The following is a 24830-nucleotide window of genomic DNA, read 5'->3' as shown; positions in this document are numbered from 1 at the left end:
AAGACCATTGATGTAAGGGATCTCTATTACACCTGCTTTGAAGATATCCAAATTAGTTTTTTATTGGGGCAATGTCATTGAAATTATAAATCAGGTTTTTACTTCCACTTTCACCAATACTTGTTATACATGTGTCCTGGGACTTTTTGATTTCTCTTCCCTTCATGCCCACACTTCTCTGGATCTTTTGGAGTACTATTCATGGTTGTCCTTTAATGGGTGTGTAATAGTCCCCCTGCTATAGAAGTGTGGAAATTGGAACTAGACAGATTTAATGCTTTTTGAGAATGTTACATATTAATTTAGATGAGCTAATCATAAATATCCTTTATTATGGAATCATTGGTTGGATTATAACCCCCTCCTCCACTCCCATTACTGCTCTTTACTTCCTGAATCTTATTGTTGTGTTAGAGGACTAAGATAGTCAGAAAAGTAAGCAACATCTCTAGCTGCCTTCTTAGGAGTTGTCAGGGCTCCGGGTATGACCAGAGGTGTGTGGACTGACACAGGGAAACGCAGGCTTCAGATATGGTATAAACAATATAATTTATTAAGACTAACAATACAAAACGCAGTGCAAAACTAAACCTAAACACAGTGCAAACAAACCAAACCAAACCACCCACAGATAACAATACATACAAAGCAAGAGTCGTCAGGCAGACCGAGTCAGTAGCAAACGGGCAAACGGAGTACCAGAAACAGGCGGGAGAGTGGTCGGGGTCACAAGCTGGGTTCAGTAACTCGGGCAGCGCGGTGCAGAGGGTCAGGCAGAGAATGGTCAGGGTCACAAGCCAGGGATCAAACAGGAGAAGTCAGCAGAGGTCAGGATCAGGCAGGGTTGGCAACAAGTCAGGCAGAAACAGGAACAGGAATACAGGATACAAGATACAGGGGCCCATGGAAAACACACACCACGGCCTTGACTGTGAGTCTGGCCATTCCTTAAATACAACCCCTGCAATCAGCTTCAGGTGTTTTGGCTGATTGCAGGGGTGAGTCTCTGATTGCTGAGAGCACCCGCTGGCCAGCCCTGGTACTGCAGCCCACAAGGCAGGTGAGTCCCACCATTATTGGCAAGTCCATTCCTGACAGGAGTCCTAAGCTTAGGTATGCTAGCCACATTTTTAATGGCAAATGGATGTAGGACTGGCTATAATTTGTTGTCTGCAAACTGTTTATTTTTGTCTACATTAAAAATTATATAAACTGCTGTTTTCTGTTTTGTGCCAGATTATTGTTCTTAATGTCTATACTATTTGTACTTTTTTTAGTTGAAAATTCAATAAAAAATATATGATCAAAAAAAGTAATTTCAGACAGGAATTCCAGACAACCCACTGCCAGTAACAGAAACATAATCTCTATTTTCTAAAATGATCTTGCACTTTTCTCAATCTTACAGCATGGTCAGGGGTGGACTGACCATTCGAGAACTGCCCGAGGGGCCGGGGTCAGTAGGGGCCCCAAGAAATACCCCTGGTGCCTTTTATAGGCTTTTTTGAGTGTGGGTAAGGACACAGGGGCCCCATGATCCCCTATTGCCCGGGGGCCCCATGAGTTGTCAGTCCGCCCCTGATCATGGTGCAAAATGGCAAAAAGTGAGCAGACAGCTTACTTGAGTCCATTAGCAAGTCCATGGATCCATTTAAGTCTCTGTCCAGAAGCTGTCTGGTATTATTGGTGAGTAAATATTACACATACGAGAGCCAATCCAAATTTTTGTAATTCTGAAGCCAAATCTTATTGTGATTGTGCTAGTAGTTTCAATGACATGTCTAAGGGGAAATAGGAGTGTCATGTCTAAAAATGATTCATGTGCTTACTAGATAAAAAACTATATCGCAGAATACACTACACTGGTGATATGGTGGAACAATCAACACAACATATAGTGAACAGACAAAACGTCCACTGGACCTCTTATCACTTCACATGGGAATTCCAAGGTCAAGAAGACAGTAGAGTTCTTTACAGTTAGGTTCTTCATATTACAGTGGGCAGATAATCCTGTCCAATTATTATTCTGCACTCTTTGCTCCCAAATAAAAGTGGGATGCCTACTGGATCCCTGGAAGTCAGAAAGCCAGATTCCAGCAATACAAGCCATGACACCCATTCTTCATACGTTTTTAAACTGTGTGAACACAAAGGATAAGTCATGGCTCTCCAGGTACGCATTGCAGCTTTCATGCAACATATGATGTGCCATTAATATTTTCTTTGGGAGAAGTATAATGCCCAGCTATAGAAAGTTTATCGTCTTAGCTTTTGATCTGCTTCCCATTTACCACGTTAAACTGCATTACATCTGCTGCAGCTTCTGTTGCTGAACCCAAACCTCCTCAAGGACATAATTCCCTATATTCTCTTGCTCTAATGATAAAGAGGGAGGGGCAAGAGTTAAAATACAACCTGTCATCTGCTATGCACAATCCACAACAGCTGCAAGGGTGTACTTCTCCTCTCACTACAACAGCCAGACATCAAATAATGAATGTTTGGAGAGGACAGATAATGACCAAGTAATATGACTGTCTGCTAGCTAAATGTTAGCCTAGCTAAACCCACTATGGGGTTGATTTGATAAAACTGAAGAGTGGAAAATCTGGTTCAGCTCTGCATGTTAGCCAATCATCTTCTAACTTCAGCTTGTTCAATTAAGCTTTGACAAAAAAAACCTTGGAAGCCAATTGGTTTCTATGCAAATCTGCAACAGATTTTGCACTTTTTAATAAATTAAACTCTATGAATTGTAATATTTTCAATAATGTAATATACTGTATGTTTAAAGTAGTGATCTGAGCAAAACCCAACAGGTAGAATTTGGTTGGCTTTTTGTGAGAAAGGACTGTCGAAGAAATTCATGTTATTAAAATGGGTAGAGCAGATTTTTATGAAATGATTACATCTGGATATTAGATAATCATCTTACTCTATGTCCAGTATTTTCTTTGTCTTAAAGTTTACCAATGCATAGATTTCATTTATGACTATGCAATTGTATAGCATGTTGAAAATATCTACTTGCAGATCAGCCAGTCCTGACAAAATTGCAGGTAACAAATTACTAAGTTGGTACAATAATGTTAGGATCACATCAGGGGCGGACTGACAACTCACAGGGCCCCTGGGCAATAGGGGATCATGGGGCCCCTGTGTCCTTGCCCAAACTAAAAAAGCCTATGAAAAAGGTACCAGGGGCATCTCATGGGGCCCCCTACTGACCCCGGGCCCTCGGGCAGTGCCCGAGTTTCCAAATGGTCAGTCCACCCCTGGATCACATAATGTTAGAAATAAACTATATGAATGTTGATCAAATAATTCACTTGAAAAAATGTAAAATGAACATTTTCAAATTAATTACTTGATCATGGTCAACATCTTCCTAAAGGATAAGTTCACCTTTTGGTAAACAAAATGGGTGTTTTTTGCTGCAGGAGCCTGTAAAGCATTGCACCAGCGATCAGTAGATCACTGGTGCCATGCAGGTTTCCTGCTGATCTGTCAGTATATCTGTTTGCCCATACGGGATGTACAAGCAAGAAGATATACTGACAGGGAGTGATAGTTCATTGAGAACTACAAGCTGACAGCTGCTAAGGAGGAGTGACACGGCTGGGTAGTCAGAGCCCTGCATGGCCACTTTTTAAAAAAATCTTACAGCTAGCGGGGGGGGAGAAGATGCCCCGATAGCTGTCAAAGCGGGGGATCAGCAGGGAGCAGGTGCTGGAGTTTTCACAACATGTTACATGTTACACTCTGAATATGAATGTAACATGTTATGAAAGGTGAACCTATCTTTTAAAAGAGATTTTGAAATAGAGACCTTTTTATCCCACTGAAACGGTATGCAAAGAATTTTCACTAAATAAACCTGCTTTCTTCATTTTATCTTTCAGCTTTTTCTCCTCTTTTATTTGCCCCAGAGCAAAAACCCACTGTTGCTTTCTACTACAATAGTAATGATTTATGGGAAATCTATTGCCTTCCAAAATAGATTTCAGCTTGAGTTTCTCAGTCAGACATGTCATATGAACAAAGAGACTTTATTTAGAAAATAGTAATTCAATAATTAACTAGGAGATTATACTATTTTTTAAAAATACATTATAAGTGCACTTACACAACAGAAGACTTTAGCTATTCTATGTTCATCAAACTGCCAAATTATTATCTGTACATCATTGCCCTGTGAGATTTTTCCTCTCTCCCAGAGCAAAATCCTACTATGGCTTTCTAATATGATATACACTGCTCAAAAAAAATTAAAGGAACACTTTGAAAACACATCAGACCTCAACGGGGAAAAATATCATGCTGGATATCTATACTTATATGGACTGGGTAATGTGTTAGGAACGTAAGGATGCCCCATTGTTTGATGGAAATGAAAAGTATCAACCTACAGAGGACTGAATTCAAAGACACCTCGAAAATCAAAGTCAAAAAATTATGCAGCAGGCTAGTCTATTTTGCTGAAATTTCATTGCAGCAACTAAAAATGGTCCCCACATGCTTGTATGCATGCCTGACAATGTCAAGGCATGCTTATAATGAGATGACGAATGGTGTTCTGGGGTATTTCCTCCCAGATTTGGACCAGGGCATCATTGAGCTCCTGGACAGTCTGAGGTGCAATCTGTCGCATGGACCAAAACATGATATCCCAGAGGTTTTCTATTGGATTTAGGTCAGGCAAGCGTGGGGGCCATTCAATGGTATCAATTCCTTCATCCTCCAGGAACTGCCGGCATACTCACTCCCTAATGAGGCCGGGCATTGTTGTGCACCAGGAGGAACCCAGGACCCACTGCACCAGCGTAGGGTCTGACAATAAGTCCAATGATTTCATCCCGATACCTAATGGCAGTCAGGGTGCCACTGTCTAGCCTGTAGAGGTCTGTGCGTCCCTTCATGGATATGCCTCCCCAGACCATCACTAACTTACCACCAAAATAGTTATGCTGAAAGATGTTACAGGCAGCATAAGGATCTCCACGGCTTCTCCAGACCCTTTCATGTCTGTCACATGTGCTCAGGGTGAACCTGCTCTCATCTTTGAAAAGCACAGGGTGCCAGTGCCGGACCTGACAATTCTGGTGTTAAATGGCAAATGCTAATCGAGCTCTATGGTACCAGGCAGTGAGCACAGGGCCCACTAGAGGATGTCGGACCCCCAGGACACCCTCATGAAGACTGTTTCTGATTGTATGGTCAGAGACATTCAAACCAGTGGCCTGTTATAGGTCATTTTGTAGGGCTCTGGCAGTGCTCAATCCATTCCTCCTTGCACAAAGGAGCAGATACTGGTCCTGCTGATGAGTTAAGGTCCTTCTACGGCCCTGTGCAGCTCTCTCAGAGTAACTGCCTGTCTCCTGGAATCTCCTCCATGCTCTTGAGACTGTGCTGGGAGACACAGTAAACCTTCTGGCAATGGCACGTATTGATGTGCCATTCCTGAAGGAGTTGGACTGCCTGTGCACACTCTGTAGGGTCCAGGTATCACCTCATGCTACCAGTAGTGACACTGACCCTAGCCAAATGCAAAACTAGTGAAAAACAGTCAGAAAAGATGAGTAGGTAAAAAATGTTACAGGCCTCCACCTGTAAAACCATTCCTGTTTTGGAGGGTCATCTCATTATTGCCCATCTAGTGCACCTGTTGTTAATTTAAGGTGCTGAAACTTATTAACAACCCTCTCTGCTACTTAACTGACTAGATTAATATCCCAGGAGTTTAACTGACTTGATGCTATATTCTGATTAAAAAGTGTTCCTTTAATTTTTTTGAGCAATGTAGTAACAAAAGAGAAAATCTGCACTAAGGAATAAATTAATGTAAATAAGAAGCCACTATATTTGTGATACCAACTAGACAAAACTTATAAAACAAAAAAGCAGTACAGTGAGAAAATATGTGAATCTATAAGTGATACAGTAAAATCATCTGAATTAATAAATGCCACAAAAAGTGTCCATAAAAAGTTAGGTGCTACAATACATGATACAATTAAATAATAAAATGCGACAAAAAGAGTAAAGCACCTTGAAAAACACCTAGATCATGATATAGAGGAGGAGCCATACTCAGACTGGTCCCAGGTGTCCCACACTTTGTTGAATTGAGATGCAGTGTCATTTACTAAAGCAGTTAGGTGTTCCATTCTCTGAATATCAGCTAAAATATTCAAAAGCTGGACTAGAGAAGGAGGGACAGGAGACAGACAATTTAATGGGATGGATCTCTGTCAGGGCAGGGCTGTGGAACAGACAGGTAGGCCTAGTGGCAGGGTAATGCACTGGCTAACGACAACCACCACCAACAGACCGAAGTCCCTCAGGGCGCGGAGTCTAAGTCCCAGGCTGCCCTTCACCAGGGCCCCTGATGGTGGGGATGGACTTGACGCAGCCAGGAACCAGGTCGCGGCCCCCGAGACACCCCGGCTGCGGTAATGGCCGCCGCCAATGGCATGTAGCTGGTGAGAATGACAATAGCGTAGTCAGACAAGCCGGGTCAACAACAACGGGACAAAACAGTACAGAACAGTAGACAGAGAATCACGGGCCGGGTTCAGCAACGGAAGGTCAGATCAAAGGGAAACACAGAGAATGGTCTTAGTCACAAGCCGAGTCAGAATACCAGAAGAGTCACGAGCGTATACACAGAGCTGTAGCAAGACAAAGACACAAGTGCAAAGAGCATGTGCAGATCCCAGGCTTATATGTACTCAGCCACACCCCTCTGGGGGATGGACCTCAGAGACCTGAAGGCATAAAAGATTCCCATCATGCTCAGCAGAAATCCAAGATGGATGCCAGCACATGGAGTAACATAACCTCTGGGAAAAGGTAGGACCTTGACAATCTCTTAGCTGATAGCAAAATGTAAGAGATTAGCTTATTCACAGGCTTACTAATGCTCGGGAAGGGAAGGCCCAAATAGTAATGTAATGTGTCCAGCAGAAAGGGCATTTAATTTAATCATTGAAGCAGAGACATCACGATATTTCAAAAAAGAGTAATCAACTTGCATTGCCAGAAGGAATGATAATGAGAACCTACATCAGTGCCACAGCGCCAGCTAAATGAGAAAGTGAAGGGTCATGGCAGTGTAATACTTCAGGTGTCCTGTACCAAATCATTAGAATTTTGAAAGCAGTCTCTCTCTGCACCACGCAATAGGAGATTTTGGAAATGGAAGACCAAATCTTGTCCCTAAAAGAGAGGGTGATAGGCCACTGAAAAATGTGGGACCATTTATGAACATAAGTGTAAAGATCTTCAGTAAGACAATGTCCAGCCTGAGATCTGGGGATATCTCCCTAAACCCTGGTCCTCCAGTATCTCACCCCCACACCAGGCACCCTCCTTCCTCCAGGAATAGCCACAATCCACTCAATTTAATCTCAATCCCCATTTCCCTAAAAACCACCCTCCCTTTTCCATGTGCACTCTGGAATGCCCGCTCTGTCTGTAATAAACTCACCTATGTCCATGGCCATTTTGTCTCCCTCTCCCTTTACCTACTAGCAATTACAGAAACCTGGCTTCAAGCATTAGATTCTGCTTTTCCCACAGCACTTTCCTATGGAGGCCTTCTCTGGACTCACTCACCCAGACCCAGTGGTCAGAAAGGAGGTGGAGTTGGTTTGCTTCTATCCCCACTGAGCAGCTATCAAGTCCTCCCTAACCCTCCCTCTCTATGCTTCTCTTCTTTTGAGACTCACTGCATTTGGCTGTTTTCTCCCATTTCTCTGAGGATTGCAGTGATCTTACCGGCCTCCTGGACCTATGTTGTGCTTTCATGATGCCTTCTCTGCTTGTCTACCCTACTTTCTCTCCTCTGAAATACCCACTATCATTCTTGAAGATTTTAACATCCCCATTAATGTGAACAACCCAGCTACATCCAAACTCTTCAACCTAATTTCATCTTTTGCCCTAACACAATGGACACAGTCCTCTACTCACTCTGATGGGAATACATTAGACCTTGTTTTCTCCCGTCTTTGCACACCCTACAACTTCACAAACACCCCCTTTCCTCTCTCTGATCACAATCTCATCACCTTCACAGTGTCCTTGTCTCCAAACACGTATTCCTCAAAGCAGAAAACAATTACCCACATGGCCACCTGGCCACAACACAACATGGCCACCTGGCCACAACAGTTCGCTTTCATCTACACTAGACTCACTTGCTTCTCTAACTACACAAAGTATCAGGCCCCGACCATTACAACCATGGCAGACTGACAACACCAGAAATCTTAGGAGACATAGTCGTGCACTGGAGCGACTGTGGCGTAAAATCAAATCCCAGTAAGCATTCACCCTATATAAATCTGATTCCTTAACATACAATTCCTCCCTCCATGCTGCTAAATAAGCCTACTTTGTCACTCTTATTAATACCTAGTCACCCAGACCTTGTCGTGTCTTCTGTACTTTTAACTCTCTACTTTCTCCACCTTCACCTCCACCCAGTAACTCACTGACTGCTTACGAGATTGCAAATCATTTCAAAAACAAGATTGATGCAATTCATAGGGGCATCTTCACTACACAGACATCTATCCCACTTAGCATGCCTTATACTAAACCTCCCTCAAAACTTTTGACTTTGCTAATATTGAAGAGGTCATAAAGTTTTCTCAGAAGCCCGTCTCACCACTTGCCCCCTGGATCTTGTCCTCTCTCAACTACTATGGTCACGCTTTTCTTCTGCCCTATGTTCCCTCACTCACATCTTCAATCTCTCCCTCTCTAATGGTGCCTTCCGTACCCCTCTAAAGCATGCGCAGGTCACTCCCATACTTAAAAAGCCCTCACTGGACCCCACCAACCTGAACAACTTAAGATTCATCTCCCTTGTCCCGTTTACCTCTAAACTCTTAGAACGCTTAGTCTACAATCGCCTGAGCTCCTAACTCACTGACAATAACCTTCTTGACCCTTTACAGTCTGGCTTTTGCTCACTCCACTCCACTGAAACTGCCCTACTAAAACTCTCTAATGATTTACTAACTGCTAAAACCAATGACCACTACTCCATACTCTTACTACTTGACCTCTCTGCTGCTTTTGATACTGTTGACCATCCCCTCCTCCTCAAAAAACTCCACTCTCTTGGCCTCCAAGTCTGTTCTCTCCTGGGTCTCCTCCTACTTATCGCAGTGCTCCTTCAGTGTTAGCTATAACTTGGTCTCTTCCTCTCCACTTCCTCTTTCTGTAGGAGTCCCTCAAGGTTCTGTCCTTGGACCCCTTCTCTTCTCCATCTACACATCCTCCCTTGGTCACTTGATAAACTCCCATGGCTTTAAGTGCCATCTCTATGCTGATAACACACAAACCTATCTTTCTACTCCTCACCTTGCCCCTTCAGCCTCCTCTCGCATTACTGACCTACTAAGTGACATATCAGCATTCACTTCCTCAAACTAAATCTTTCCAAAATGGAGCTCAAACTATTCCCTCCAGCCTGTGCCCCCTCCCCTGACTTCTCCATTAAGATCAATAATACAACCATCAGTCCCTCCCTTCATGCCAGACTTCACCTCCGCAACATCTCCAAGATACGCCCGTTCTTAACCTCTGAAACCACTAAGCAACTTATTCACTCCCTTATTATCTCTAGCCTTAACTATTGAAACACCCTCGTCACTGGCCTACCTAATTGCAAGCTATCCCCTCTGTAGTCTATCGTAAATTCTGCTGTCAGACTCATCCACCTTACTAACCATTCCATATCTGCCATCCCTTTCTGCCATTCCCTCCTCTGGCTTCCCATTATCCTACAAATAAAATTCAAAACATTAACAATAACATATAAAGCCATTTATAACTCTACAACTTACATCACCAAACTTGTCTCCAAATATCACCCCAACCGTCCTCTCCGCTCCTCCCATGACCTCCTGCTCTCTAGCTCCCTTGTCTCCTCCTCTCATGATCATCTCCAGGATTTCTCCAGAGCCTCCTCCAACCTCTGGAACTCTCTACCCCACTCTATCCAACTATTGTCTACTCTGCCCACTTTTAGGCAATCTCTGAAAACCTCTCAGGGTTATCTCTTCAGGGAAGCCTATCCTGCCTTCAGCTAATAATAGAATCTTCTATTCCTCCTATCAGTTCATCCCCCACAGTTATTACCTTTTGTACCACCAGCCCCTCCCTCTTAGATTGTAAACTCCAAGGACCAGGGCCCTCCTAAGCCTCTTGTGTTGAACTGTATCGTTGCTGTATTGTCTGCCTTTATATTGTAAGCGCTGAGCAAACTGTTGGCGCTATATAAACCCTGCATAATGCTAATAATAAGTGCAATTTATACGGGCTTTGGGCACAGATGTATTCAAATGTAGTAGGTTTAGCAAAATACAGTAAGTGATGGGTAAAGGGAGAAAAAATTGTGTTTAATTTGAAGGTAAGAGAAAAACATATGTTTAGGAATGTGGTACTTGGCCTGCAGGTCATTAAAGGTGTGAAGCCTTTGAGTAGTAGGGTTAACATAATGGCGCAGCTAAAAGAGTGTGATTTGGGCCCAAAGAGCCATGTGGCCATAGAATAGGCTAACAGAAATTAGAATATTAAAGAGTACATTAGATAATGGGGGGCATGGTGAAGAGAGAGAGAACTTGGTAGAGCATAAACACCAAATCCTCAATGTGAACAACATTGGAGCCAAACATAACCCGTTCAGTGTAATGTAGGCAGAGGCAGACCAGATCAAACTGCAAGGGTGTGTATAGGGAGCCCATCTCAATTTCTGACCATCTATTTAGAGCATATTGGCTAGACCAGGAAGCACCAGAATGTAAGTTGGTAGCATAATAATATCTAATAACATCCGGGGCACCCAGTCCTCTACGAGACTTAAGAGAAAATACTGCAGAACCAGATATCTGATGTGCCAAAACACAATTGAGGAACTAGCATTGAAGTGACTTAAGTTCGGTTAAAGGTATAGGTACAGACAGCATTTCAAAAAAGTTAAGTAATTTCAGCAATACAGACATTTTTAACATGTATTCTTCCCAGCCAAGAGATAGGTGTCCCATAGTTTCAACATATTGTGAATTTCCTGGAATAGAAGGGGGTAGTTAGCAGTATAAAGGGAAGAGTAAGTAGGAGTTATCTGTACTCCCAAATATTTAAGGGAGCGAGCACAACGAGTAGGGGTAAGTCTGCTGTCAAATGGCTAAAAGGTCAGGGGGAATATGAAGAGGCACAGCTTCTGTTTTAGAAGCAGCTTATAACCAGATAGAGAGCCAAACTGAATTAACATGACATGTAAAAACTATACTATTTTTTAGAATACATTAGAAATATACTTACACAACAAAAGACTTTAGCTGCCATATGTTCATCAAACTGCCCAATTATTATCCGTACATCATTGCCCTGTGAAGACAAGTACAATTGATTTGAATTAAAACATCAATTAACATTGTTGATATAAAATAAAATGCTAAATTCTCTTCATAAAAAAATAAATATGAAATCCATGTGATCTACTCCATAGATTTTAGAGTAGCTACTTACTGTAAATGATGAAAGAATACAAAATAGGACAGGGGTAAGACTTTGTTTAAAGGTAGTTTGGGTGTTTATTTTCCTCTATTACGTGCTGTGATTTTATAGGCTTGTATTAATATAGTTGGTGGCCCATTTCCACCAATTACTTTATTTTAATTCTAAGAACACATCTGTTTTTGCTGAAGCTGTGTATTTTTGGTGCTGATTTTGGTGTAGGATGGCCCAATGCTATTGACAATATTTACATTTTGGGTTGACTTAGCGTTATGGATTAATACTATTTAGATGAAGGTTAAAGGATAAGGTCCGGTTTGGAGATAAAATGGGCAAATTCTTGGGATAAAGTTACGTATTAAATTTCACGGTTTAGTTAAGGGTTATGATTAGGGTAGCATTAAGTGTTAAGATTTGATTACATCATAATGGTTAAAGTGTACCTAAAGCTATTTCTTTGGGTTTTGAATACATTACAACCCTTGTTAAGTCTTTATTGCTGTCTGTGTCTCTGCTGGAGGGATTCATCTTCTCTTTTCCTCCTAGCAACCATTGTCACTGCTACATAAACCCCAAATTGTTAGCAGAACAGTAATAAATAAAACATCTTTCACTTTAGATACTTGTTCTAGTGAACTGTGTAAGTGGAGATTTCTTTGGACTACTTTGGAGAGATTTCCTCTCGCTATACAGAGGTGCTTGCTGTTTTTCCAGCAAGGAAGGGAAAGCAAATCCCTCACAAGGATTTCAGACAGCAAAAAACCGTGACAGGTTTGGTTAAGTTCCTGCCATCTTGGGACCCCTGACCCCACAGTGGTGAACGCCAGGGCAAGTGTGGCCTTTGAAACCGTGGTAGTGCATTCTCCATATTTCTCTCTAAGTTTCCTTTTAATGTGACAGGTAATTTAAGGTTCAGATAAAGGTTAGGGGTGGAGGGCAAAAAGGAAACCGAGTTTCTTGTCTTCCCCCCAGCCCGGACACCACCCCCCATTGACTTCTCCGTCACATCCAACAACGCCACCATCGAACCCGCCCCGCAGGCCAGAGTACTTGGTGTCATTCTGGACTCCAACCTATCCTTCCAGCCCCAAGTCCAATCTTTAACAAACTCGTGCAGACTCCACCTCCGCAACATCACCAAAATACGCACGTTCCTAACCCCAGAAACCACTAAACAGCTCATCCACTCCCTCATCATATCACGACTCGACTACTGCAACTCCCTCCTCACTGGCCTGCCTTGCCGCTGGCAATATCTGCTTTAGTCGATCCTGAATACGGCTGCCAGACTCATTCACCTTTCCAACCGCTCCATCTCCGCCACCCCCCTCTGCCAATCCCTCCACTGGCTTCCGATTGTGCAACGGATCAAATTTAAAATCCTAACACTGACGTACAAAGCTGTCCACCATACTGCCCCGAACTACATCACTGACCTAATATCCAAGTACCACCCAGCATGCACACTCCGCTCCTCACAAGACCTCCTTCTGTCTAGTTCCCTGGTCTCCTCCTCCCATGCCCGCCTCCAGGACTTCTCCAGGGTGTCACCCATCCTCTGGAACTCCCTGCCCCAACCCATCAGATTATCACCTACTCTCCTCTCCTTTAGGCGCATCCTGAAAACCCATCTCTTCAGGGAAGCCTACACCACACCCTCCTAACCTGCCGACCTCCTCCACTCTTCCTACCACTCCATCCCCCACAGCTATCTCCTCCTGTGTAACTATCCCCTCCCTCCTAGATTGTAAGCTCGAAAGAGCAGGGCCCTCGATCCCCTCATGTTTTGCATTGTATTGGTATTGTTCTGTCACATGTTCTGTCCCCCTTTGTAATGTACAGCGCTGAGCAAACCATTGGCGCTTTATAAATACTGTATAATAATAATAATAATATACCTATTTTGGTGCCTAAATCACCACCGCAGGAATTACCTGGCACTGAGCTCTCTGCACCAATAGAGTTGACTTCTGGCAATGAGCTCTCTGCAATAAAATAGTTGACCTGTTTTTCTTAACCTGCTCTTGCCATGAGGAAGACAAGCTATGCCTGGTAAACTGAGGACTGTTTTTTTTTTTCATTCATTCATCACCAAAAGCAGGACATTAATCCGCACCCACTTAGTATTGGCAAGGCAGGAGCACCTGCATTTTCTGCAATTAGATGATGACCCCTTACGAATATAGAAAAGTGCAAATGGATCAGCATTAGTAATTGGTTGTGATGAGATATTTATACATAAGATAGCTGCTTTAAATGGTACAAATGACTATGTGGAAATATTTTTAAACTATATCCAATCTCTGAGTATTTGTATCTTATTTTCTTTCTATGAATTATACATTTTAAGGCCTAAAAACAAGCACATCATGTCCTAATGCTTATTGTCTTGACTAATGATGGCTTTATAATTGCCATGCAAACAGAAGGCAGAGGAACTAAAAAGCTTTGAAGACAAGGTAAGGTACTATCATCAAAATACATTCGTGAGAGTTGAATAAATATTTGAAAGCATTTTATAATTGTGCACCACTGTCCTCGACTGACATTTTCTTAGCTCTTATGAAGCTCTGTTGCTTTAACGATAACGTATTCTTCAAACCTTTTTTTTTAAAGTTTGATAAGATTGCAGTAATATTTTTAGAAGGAAACCCCTTTTTAGAGTATAATCAGTTTTAGTGTTCATTGTTTTGATATTATTGTCAATTTGTTTCTTCCTCCCAGTAAATTCTTATGGTGGTATAAGGATGGATGGATGGATTTCCCCTTCTCACCTCCAGGGGTCTATTCCTCCTTGTATCCCCTCCAGGTCTCCACATATATGATACAAAGAAAAGCAAAAGATAGTGCCTTATCCTTTAAACACCTTTATTAATATAGCCAGAATTCCCACTCACATATTTAACAAATAAAAAGCGCCTTATCAAACTTTGTGTGTGCTCAGCACAAATCTCGTACTCGCCGTGACAAGCCGACTAAGCGTGATGATGTCAGAGCCCCTCCCCTACGCGTTACTCCACCGGTCACGTGGCTTCATCAGGGGAAATTGATCAAATCAATCAAATCAAATTTAATCAATTCCCCCTGATGAAGCCACGTGACCGGTGGTGTAACGCGTAGGGGAGGGGCTTTTTATTTGTTAAATATGTGAGTGGGATTATTGGCTATATTAATAAAGGTGTTTAAAGGATAAGGCACTATCTTTTGCTTTTCTTTTGGTATCATGTATGTGGAGATCTAGAGGGGATACAAGGAGGAATAGACCCCTGGAGGTGAGAAGGGGAAATCCATCCATCCATCCATCCTTATACCACCATAAGAAACCACACACTGGAGAGACATCAGGTGGATAATTAGCAAATTGCAGCGTGGAACCATCTGGGAAGGAGTTCAGGAGTAGCAGTTTTTGCATCTGTCCCTATAGGACAAACAGCTATTTCAGCCTATAATAAGTAGGCAAATAAGGAGGTAAGCACATAATAGAGGAACAATTATCCTGAAGCTGCCTTATGTGTTGGAACAAATCCATATATTAATATTGGAGAACTATTCATTTAAATATTATTTTGGACACTTGTTGATGTGATATATTGTTTTTGTTTTATGGGATTGGATAATTATATTGTTTTGGTCATTAATATACTTGTATATATTTAGGTTAATTATATAGAGTATTTTTAGATTCATAATCACAAGTGTAGGATTTATAAATGTAAAAATATTTTTTGGTACACTAATTTATATATAATTTTTAGTACATTAATCAATCAGTAAGGGAGCGCTGCCCTATTGTTTGAATATATAGAGTTATTAACACTATTTATGAGTTGGTGTAGGGTGCTAGCGAACCTATTTTTACATATATATTAATTATTCTTATTATATATAAAAAAAATTTTGGTAGTAGATAACACATTTTGATTTTCACCATATTCGCTCACAAGTAATTTTGGCACTAATCAAAATGCTTTTATCTGCATCACAACCTGTCCTCACTGTGTGTTGGCTGTGAGAGCATCTCTTTTTATTACTTTCTGTGTAGGGATGGAAACATGCAGAGTAATTGAAACAAAATAAAACATGCTTGAGAAAATGCTGCTTTAAGTTTCCTATAGGGCTAGCAACCAGTAATGAGCTAAGGTTTGGGCTGAACCCGTGGGAAACTATCATATCATAGCAGGCCCCCAATCAGCTGCTGGATAAACCCCTGTCCCAAAGCCACACAAATTGGCAGGGATGCAGGTGACATCATTGACCTAATATGGCAATATGACTGTATTTAGAAGAAGCCATTGGCCAAATATGGCCATGTCATCCAGGGGCAGACTGACAACTCATGGGGCCCCCGGGCAATAGGGGATCATGGGGCCACTGTGTCCTTGCCCAAACTCAAAAAAGCCTATGAAAAAGGTACCAGGGGCATCTCATGGGGCCCCCTACTGACCCCGGGCCCTCGGGCAGTGCCTGAGTTTCCAAATGGTCAGTCCGCCCCTGATGTCATCAGAGTCCCTGCTTTATTGTTATATGCGGTAGCAGGGTAGGAAATTCCTTGGCTGCAGGTTATTGGGTTGGTGACCTGACATGATGTAACAGCTTCCCATGGGTGCAGGCTGAAGTGGGTTTAGACCAAATCGTAGATGATCACTACTATCCTTCAATCTGAAGATTTAGGATTTAGGTGAGTCAATGTCCGTTGAAGGGGAAAATCAACCAGCACAGATTGTCTGACCAAGAGCTTAAGGACTGCATAATGTACCTGTTAGATGTCCTCAGCAGAACAGGAAATAAGGGAATATCTCAGAAATTAGGTCATAAAGAAGAAACTGGTACCTACTTTATCCAAAGTTTTTAGAGATACATGTAGGTAATGTCTAAATATGTTACAATCTGATTGTACAAACTCTGTACAGATAAGCTGAGGGAGGGCCTGCCTCAGCAATACATTTAATTTGAAACCAATTAGGAACACCTCTGTGCTACACAATTGGATATCAAAATAATCCATTAAACCCTTCCATCCCCAAATAACATAAACATAATACTTGCTTAATTAACCAGTTGAAACAGACTACTTTATGATTGGCAGGCTAAACAGAGCTATTACACATGCAAATGTTGACTTTTTGTAAAACTTCAGTGGTTAAGACCTCATCTGCAGTTCTATTCAATGCCACTAGCTACTGATCTCTGCGTAGAATTATAAAACACAAGAATCACAGAAAAAGCAGAGTTGTATTCTAGGTGCAAGTTGTAATTAACAGTTTTAGGTCTTAGCTGTGTGAAAAGGCAAGATGGCTGTACCCAATGGGGGAATAATTAGATCAACAGCTTTTAGTTCACAAGCTGAATAGTTCAACCTATTTGGCAGTTATTTCTGTAAACATTGGAAAATGAATGGGCTGCTTTAATAGGAAATAGCCTCCAAGGTTTGCAACAAAAATAGCCACCAGGATGTGCAAAAAAAGTTTTACTTTAGCTCAGATTAAAAAAGAAACTGCCATGAAAGAACCATGGAGATTTTTAGAGATGAGCGAATTATTCAAAAATTCGATTCGGCTGATTCGCCGAATTTCAGGAAGAAATTCGATTCGATGCAAATTTATTCGCTACGAAGTTAACTTATAAAAAGGGTTTCTAGGCTTCAGAGAGCCTTTAAATTAGTGCAGAACACTGTACCTTTAATTTAAATGCCCTTGGAGATGAGGAAGGAGAAGGAGAAGGAGAAGGATGAGAAGAAGGAGAAGGAGAAGGATGAGAAGAAGGAGAAGGATGAGAAGAAGGAGAAGGATGAGAAGAAGGAGAAGGAGAAGGAGGAGAAGGAGAAGGATGAGAAGAAGGAGAAGGAGAAGGATGAGAAGATGGAGAAGGATGAGAAGAAGGAGAAGGATGATAGGAAGGAGAAGGAGAAGGATGAGAAGAAGGAGAAGGATGAGAAGAAGGAGAAGGATGAGAAGATGGAGAAGGAGAAGGATGAGAAGAAGGAGAAGGAGAAGGATGAGAAGAAGGAGAAGGATGAGAAGAAGGAGAAGGATGAGAAGAAGGAGAAGGATGAGAAGAAGGAGAAGGGGAAGGATGAGAAGAAGGAGAAGGATGAGAAGAAGGAGAAGGAGAAGGAGAAGGATGAGAAGAAGGAGAAGGAGAAGGATGAGAAGATGGAGAAGGAGAAGGATGAGAAGAAGGAGAAGGATGAGAAGAAGGAGAAGGAGAAGGATGAGAAGAAGGAGAAGGATGAGAAGAAGGATGAGAAGAAGGATGAGAAGTAGGGTGAGAAGAAGGAGAAGGATGAGAAGAAGGATGAGAAGAAGGAGAAGGATGAGAAGAAGAAGGATGAGAAGAAGGAGAAGGATGAGAAGAAGAAGGATGAGAAGAAGGAGAAGGATGAGAAGAAGAAGAAGGATGAGAAGAAGGAGAAGGATGAGAAGAAGGAGAAGGATGAGAAGAAGAAGAAGGATGAGAAGAAGAAGAAGGATGAGAAGAAGGAGAATTTCAAGCCGGCAAAAAGTGTATCTGCAGAGCTCCGCTATTTCTTAGGCTATTTCTGACAGTTCTGTGACATTCACTCCATACAGCGGTTTCAACCGCTGTATGGAGGGAATGTCCCAGAACTGTCAGAAATAGCCTATTTCTGACAGTTCTGTGACATTCACTCCATACAGCGGTTGAAACATTGTATCTATTTGTTTCCATAAATGGATCCATTTATGGAAACAAATAGATACAATGTTTCAACCGCTGTATGGAGTGAATGTCCCAAAACTGTCAGAAATAGGCTATTTCTGACAGTTCTGTGACATTCACTCCATACAGCGGTTTCAACCGCTGTATGGAGGGAATGTCGCAGAACTGTCAGAAATAGCCTATTTCTGACAGTTCTGTGACATTCACTCCATACAGCGGTTTCAACCGCTGTATGGAGGGAATGTCCCAGAACTGTCAGAAATAGCCTATTTCTGACAGTTCTGTGACATTCACTCCATACAGCGGTTGAAACATTGTATCTATTTGTTTCCATAAATGGATCCATTTATGGAAACAAATAGATACAATGTTTCAACCGCTGTATGGAGTGAATGTCACAGAACTGTCGGAAATAGCAGAGCTCTGCAGATACACTTAGCGGAGCTCTGCAGATACACTTTTTGCCGTCTTGGATTTATTCTTATTTTCATCCTACTTCTTCTTCTTCTTCTTCTTCATCCTCATCCTCATCCTCTTCTTTTTCTTCTGAGGATGAGGATGAGGATGAAGAAGAAGAAGAAGTAGGATGAAAATAAGATTAATTCCAAGCCGGCAAAAAGTGTATCTGCAGAGCTCCTCAAAGTGTATCTGCAGAATAGAGGAGCTCTGCAGATACACTTTTTGCCGGCTTGGAATTATTCTTATTTTCATCCTACTTCTTCTTCTTCTTCATCCTCATCCTCAGAAGAAGAAGAAGAGGATGAGGATGAAGAGGAAGAAGAAGAAGAAGTAGGATGAAAATAAGACTAATTCCAAGCTGGCAAAAAGTGTATCTGCAGAGCTCCTCTATTCTGCAGATACACTTAGAGGAGCTCTGCAGATACACTTTTTGCCGGCTTGGAATTATTCTTATTTTCATCCTACTTCTTCTTCTTCTTCTTCTTCTTCATCCTCATCCTCTTCTTCTTCTGAGGATGAGGATGAGGATGAAGAAGAAGAAGAAGAAGTAGGATGAAAATAAGAATAATTCCAAGCCGGCAAAAAGTGTATCTGCAGAGCTCCTCTAAGTGTATCTGCAGAATAGAGGAGCTCTGCAGATACACTTTTTGCCGGCTTGGAATTATTCTTATTGTCATCCTACTTCTTCTTCTTCTTCATCCTCATCCTCAGAAGAAGAGGATGAGGATGAAGAGGAAGAAGAAGAAGAAGAAGTAGGATGAAAATAAGAATAATTCCAAGCCGGCAAAAAGTGTATCTGCAGAGCTCCTCTATTCTGCAGATACACTTAGAGGAGCTCTGCAGATACACTTTTTGCCGGCTTGGAATTATTCTTATTTTCATCCTACTTCTTCTTCTTCATCCTCATCCTCTTCTTCTTCTTCTGAGGATGAGGATGAAGAAGAAGAAGAAGAAGTAGGATGAAAATAAGAATAATTCCAAGCCGGCAAAAAGTGTATCTGCAGAGCTCCTCTAAGTGTATCTGCAGAATAGAGGAGCTCTGCAGATACACTTTTTGCCGGCTTGGAATTATTCTTATTTTCATCCTACTTCTTCTTCTTCTTCTTTTTCTTCTTCTTCATCCTCATCCTCAGAAGAAGAAGAAGAGGATGAGGATGAAGAGGAAGAAGAAGAAGAAGTAGGATGAAAATAAGAATAATTCCAAGCCGGCAAAAAGTGTATCTGCAGAGCTCCTCTATTCTGCAGATACACTTAGAGGAGCTCTGCAGATACACTTTTTGCCGGCTTGGAATTATTCTTATTTTCATCCTACTTCTTCTTCTTCTTCTTCTTCTTCATCCTCATCCTCTTCTTCTTCTTCTGAGGATGAGGATGAGGATGAAGAAGAAGAAGAAGTAGGATGAAAATAAGAATTCCAAACCGGCAAAAAGTGTATCTGCAGAGTTCCTCTATTTCTGACAGTTCTCTGACAGCTCCTTCACGTGTACAGCGGTTGAAACATCTGTTTCCGAATAAAAACATCTGTATCCTAAATGGAAACAAATAGATACAATGTTTCAACCGCTGTACATGTGTTCCTTCTGTCAGAGAACTGTCAGAAATAGCGGAGCTCTCTGCAGGGACACTTTTGCCGGCTGATCGGGAAAAATCCGATTCGCGCACCCGAAGTAGGCAAATATTCGGATTCGACGCAAATCGAATTTTTCCTGAAATTCGTATCGAATTCCGGTTCGCCTGGTTCGATTCGCTCATCTCTAGAGATTTTCACTGCAAACCTCTTCTTTTGAAAAATCAGGTCCTTCAGTCAAAGACCTCTGATCCTCTTCAACATTTCTGATCTGCATACTTTTTGCAGGTCAGTGACTCACAAAATACTAGTGGATCATTATAAAATTATATATTTTCAGAAGGAGGTCAGCAATGGCAGCTCTGGTAACTCTCACATGGCAGGTTTAACAATTCAAGCTCTGGAAGGTTTTACCTCCTTCATGACCAAGCCATTTTTTCCTATTCGTAACAGTGCTACTTTAACTGACACGGTCACACAACACTGTACATAAATGAAATTTATATAATTTTTTTTTCACACAAATACAGCTTTCTTTTGGTGGTATTTGATCATCACTGGGTTTTTTTTATTTTTTTATTATATAAACGAAAAAAAGACTGTCAATTTTCTACTTTCGGTTATAAAACATATCCAATAAAAAAAAATCAAAAAATCTAATTTCTTCATGAATTTAGACCAAAATATATTCTGCTATACATCTTTGGTAAAACAAAATCACAATAAGTGTATATTAATTGGTTTATGTAAAAGTTATAGTGTCTACAAACTATGGTATACTATATATCTTTGAAAATTTATCAGTTCTAATGTACTGATGACTTATTTTATTTCTTGAGGAAATAAAATGCCAGACCAGTACAATTACCACCCAAATTAACTCTTTTTGGAAACCAGACAGTCTGAGGTGTTTAGTAAAAGGCATGGTGAGTTTTTTAAAGTCATAATTATTTGTCACAATTTTTTGGAAAATGAAGATTTTTTTTTTACAAACTGTCACCAGTGCAGCACAGCAGCATTGTATGACTGGTGTGGTGGTGATCAGGGACACTAACTGGTGACATTATGAAAAAAAAAATTTTAATTAAATTTTCCAATTTATTCTTCTGGGAGGGCGTCATATGACGTCCTCCCGTGTTCGTGCTTCCTGCGTGCCCCTGGCAGCGCGCATCGAGAACACAGCACATCACAAAGAGGGGGGTGAATGGCCAATTACAGTGGCTGCTTACATTTGTGATTGCTTGTCATTGGACAGAACGATCACAAATGTAAACACAGCAGGGTCATGCCTGGGTTTTCTCTCCTTTCCTCACACCAATACCGAGTGCTCAGCACTGCACTGACTGTGCTCATGAGTGCCCTATCTATGCTCATCAGTACCCATCTGTGCTTATCAGTGCCCGCCAGTGAGTGCATATTAGTGCTCATCGTTACCCATCAGTGCCCATCTGTGCTCATCGGTGCCCATCAGTGCTCATCTTTGCTCATCAGTGCCCACCAGTGAGTGTCCATCTGTGCTCATCAGTGCCCACCATTTCATAACAGAAACTAAGAAAAACACATTTTTTTTTCAAAATATCCGGTCTTTATAGTGCAAAAAATAAAAAAAACAGTGGTGATTAAATACCACCAAAAGAAAGCTCTATTTGTGTGGAAAAAGATGAAAATGTTATATGTGTACAGTGTTGCATGACTGAGTAATTGTCATTCAAAGTGTGAGAGCACTGAAAGCTGAAAATTGGCCTGGGCCGGAAGTGGGTTTAAGTGCCTGGCAAGCATGTGGTTAAACATTGTTTCTTTTTTTTTTTTTTACAGTTTGTTTTCATACTTTCATCAGAGTAGTTCAGTGTCACCATAGTAACAGGGTGATAAGGGATTTTTATTTTCACACTTTGATTTGCTGTTACAGTGAAATTCACTATAACAGCAAAGTTTTGAATTGTCAAGGCTGGGTTACATTCATAAAAGCTGTGATTTTACTACTGTGATCTATGAATGGCCCACAGCTATCACATGATACAGGGTGCTGTGATTGGCCCATGTACCATGTGATAGCTGTGGGCCAATCACAGTCCACTTTAGGAAAAGCAGCTGTTATGAATGGAATTAATTCATAACAGTTTTGTTGACATTGTGATCCCATTGTGATCCCCCTGGCAGATCAAAGTAAGGACAATTTTCCTGAGGACACAAAGCAAATTACAGGTACATCATTTAGCCTGTGGCATACGTCTGCCTGCACTATATGTACTGGGAGCGGTCGGCAACATAATTTTATGAACACATTGCCCAATTTAAAGTGTGTGTAAACTCTAACAATGAACTTCTCTTATTTTGTTCCCTTTTGATCTGTTGAAATGTTTTGCTATATGTGTTTAATACATGAAAACATAAAAATTGTTGATCCTGCCAGGTATTCAGTGCTGTCATGTGTACTCTGCAGTATTATCTCATGCAATATCATCAGGAAGTGTGTTAGAACTGTAGAACATCTTCCCTATTAACAGGTTCCCTGCCTCCCTATAGCAGAACTACTGCTACAGGGTTGTGCAAAATCGTGTATATATATATACGTGATTTCGCATTTCTGGGTCGGGGGTGCATGCATGTGCCACCCTACCCATGCCGCAATTGGCGCCTACAGCTGTCGATCACTGGGTCCCGTAGATTCCCTGCCAGCACCCAGCAATCACCAAGGAACAGTGAAAGGGGAGAGGTCTGTGTGTAATCAACACATATCTCTCTCCTATCAGCACTGACATGCTGCTTTGTATCGCTCTGCATAGCAGAGCGATACAAAGCAGCATGTTTCTCTAGTAAAACAGCACACAGCACACAATTAACCCTTTGATCGCCCCAGATGTTAACCCCTTTCTGCCCAGTGTCATTAGTACAGTGTCAGTGCTTTTTATTATCTCTGACCACTGTATTAGTGTCATTGGGATGTCAGTGGCAGCTAGTCAGTTCCCATCCAGTGTCAGAATGCTCGCCGCAGTCCCACTAAAAGTAGCTGATCGCTGCCATTACTAGTATAAAAAAAAAAAAAAAATTCCAGTATATGTACTGCCATTTGTAGACGCTATAACTTTCACGTAAACCAATTAATTTACATTTTTTTAGCAAAGACATGTAGTATAATACATTTTGGCCTAAACTTACGATGGAATTTGATTTTTTTTATTTTTTACTGGATATGTTTTATAGCAAAATGTAAAAAATTTTTTATTTTTTTCAAAATTGTTTTTTTGGTTTATATCGTAAAAAAATAAAAAAAATCAGAAATGATCAAATACCACCAAAAGAAAGCTCTATTTGTGAGGGAAAAAAAGACATAAATTTCATTTAAGTGCAGCGTTGCATGACCGCGCAATTGTTAAAGTAATGCAGCAACGTATCGCAAAAAATGGACTGGTCAGGAAGGGGGGTAAATCCTCTGGAAGACAATTGGTTAAAGAAGAGGGGGCGTGTGAGGTGTTCTATAGGCCTAGGGTGGCAACACTCTTTCTTCACCTACATAATACAGTAAGTGACAGTTGTAACTCTAAGACATGAAATATATTACAAGGTGAAAAGAAAGGAAAATAAAAAGAAATCTAATGTGGCCACCACATCCATGGACTGGTAAGGTGTATCACATATTATGTTTTCTTTCTTAGGTTTATATATATACAGTAATGCTTTTCTGTACATACCTTAAGCTTTTTTACACTGATGCATGGATCATTGGAGAAACTTTCAGTGTCTGCAATTTGGATATCTGCACCTTCCAGTTCACCAGTTAAATCATTTCTCACCTGCCAGGAAATAGAATGAAAGGGTAAATGGAAAAATTGGTCACTGTTAAGGAGAGACCAGATGGACTGCATTGCATTATCTTGAGAAAGTACACAGATACAGTATGATTAATGTCTCCATTTTCTTTTTTACAGGATCCTAAAACAATTCATCGAGATCATCACAGGAAGCAGAATTATTAGCATAATAAAATGAGGCTGCTGAGAAAAAAATGTTGGATCTCTGTAATGTACATGATTGATTTTTATATTTTGCCAGATTCTCGTCCAGCAACCTGTTAAAATTTATGGGAGCAATTTATTAATGGTAATTACAAAATGTATGCACAATGTCACTAATCGTTAGAAAATCACGGGTGGCCTTCAATTAATCTTTTGGCACGTGGCCAATATCATCAAGTGCTTTGTAACAGGATTCAAAAGAGGTCATCCTTAACATGGTGGCGCAGACTATTTTTCTGAGGACATTACCATTTAAATGACTTTTAAAACACTATTTAAAGTGTAATGAAGTTGGGCAGTTATCCGCCTATTAACATTATGGATATGCAGATGAAATAGTAATAATAACAAAATTACGTAAAAAGTAAATTTTGACAACGATCAGAAAGAACAACAAGAGTTAACTCATAGTATTACTAACAGGTAAGTAGAAAAAGATGTTAATATGTATAGTTTGTTTAAATTATTGCTTAAAACACAAGAGTTCAGCTACACAAATTATATTTGTTCATTCTTTTTTCAAACAGTGTATAACCTGTGATTGTTTACAGAGGAACCCAGGATCTTTAGCTATT

General features: G+C 41.0%; 1 protein-coding gene across 2 annotated transcripts in view; it reads right to left on the bottom strand.

Moving 5' to 3' along the window:
* The window catches only part of GABBR2 (gamma-aminobutyric acid type B receptor subunit 2), an 810498-nt gene that overhangs the window by 388625 nt on the left and 397043 nt on the right, over window positions 1-24830 (bottom strand). For both annotated transcript variants that reach the window (XM_089687541.1, XM_089687542.1), the window contains exons 4-5: window positions 23932-24033; window positions 11341-11406 (exon numbers count right to left, since the gene is read on the bottom strand). In XM_089687541.1, coding sequence (XP_089543667.1) covers window positions 11341-11406; window positions 23932-24033 — 168 coding nt within the window. The remainder of the gene's footprint in view (window positions 1-11340; window positions 11407-23931; window positions 24034-24830) is intronic.

Source organism: Staurois parvus, unplaced genomic scaffold, assembly GCF_062004578.1.
Source record: "Staurois parvus isolate SC_StPar_1 unplaced genomic scaffold, SC_StPar_1.0 ptg000429l, whole genome shotgun sequence".
Lineage (NCBI taxonomy): Eukaryota > Metazoa > Chordata > Amphibia > Anura > Ranidae > Staurois > Staurois parvus.
Note: the sequence above shows the minus strand (reverse complement) of the source record. Positions and strands in the feature narration are given on the sequence as shown.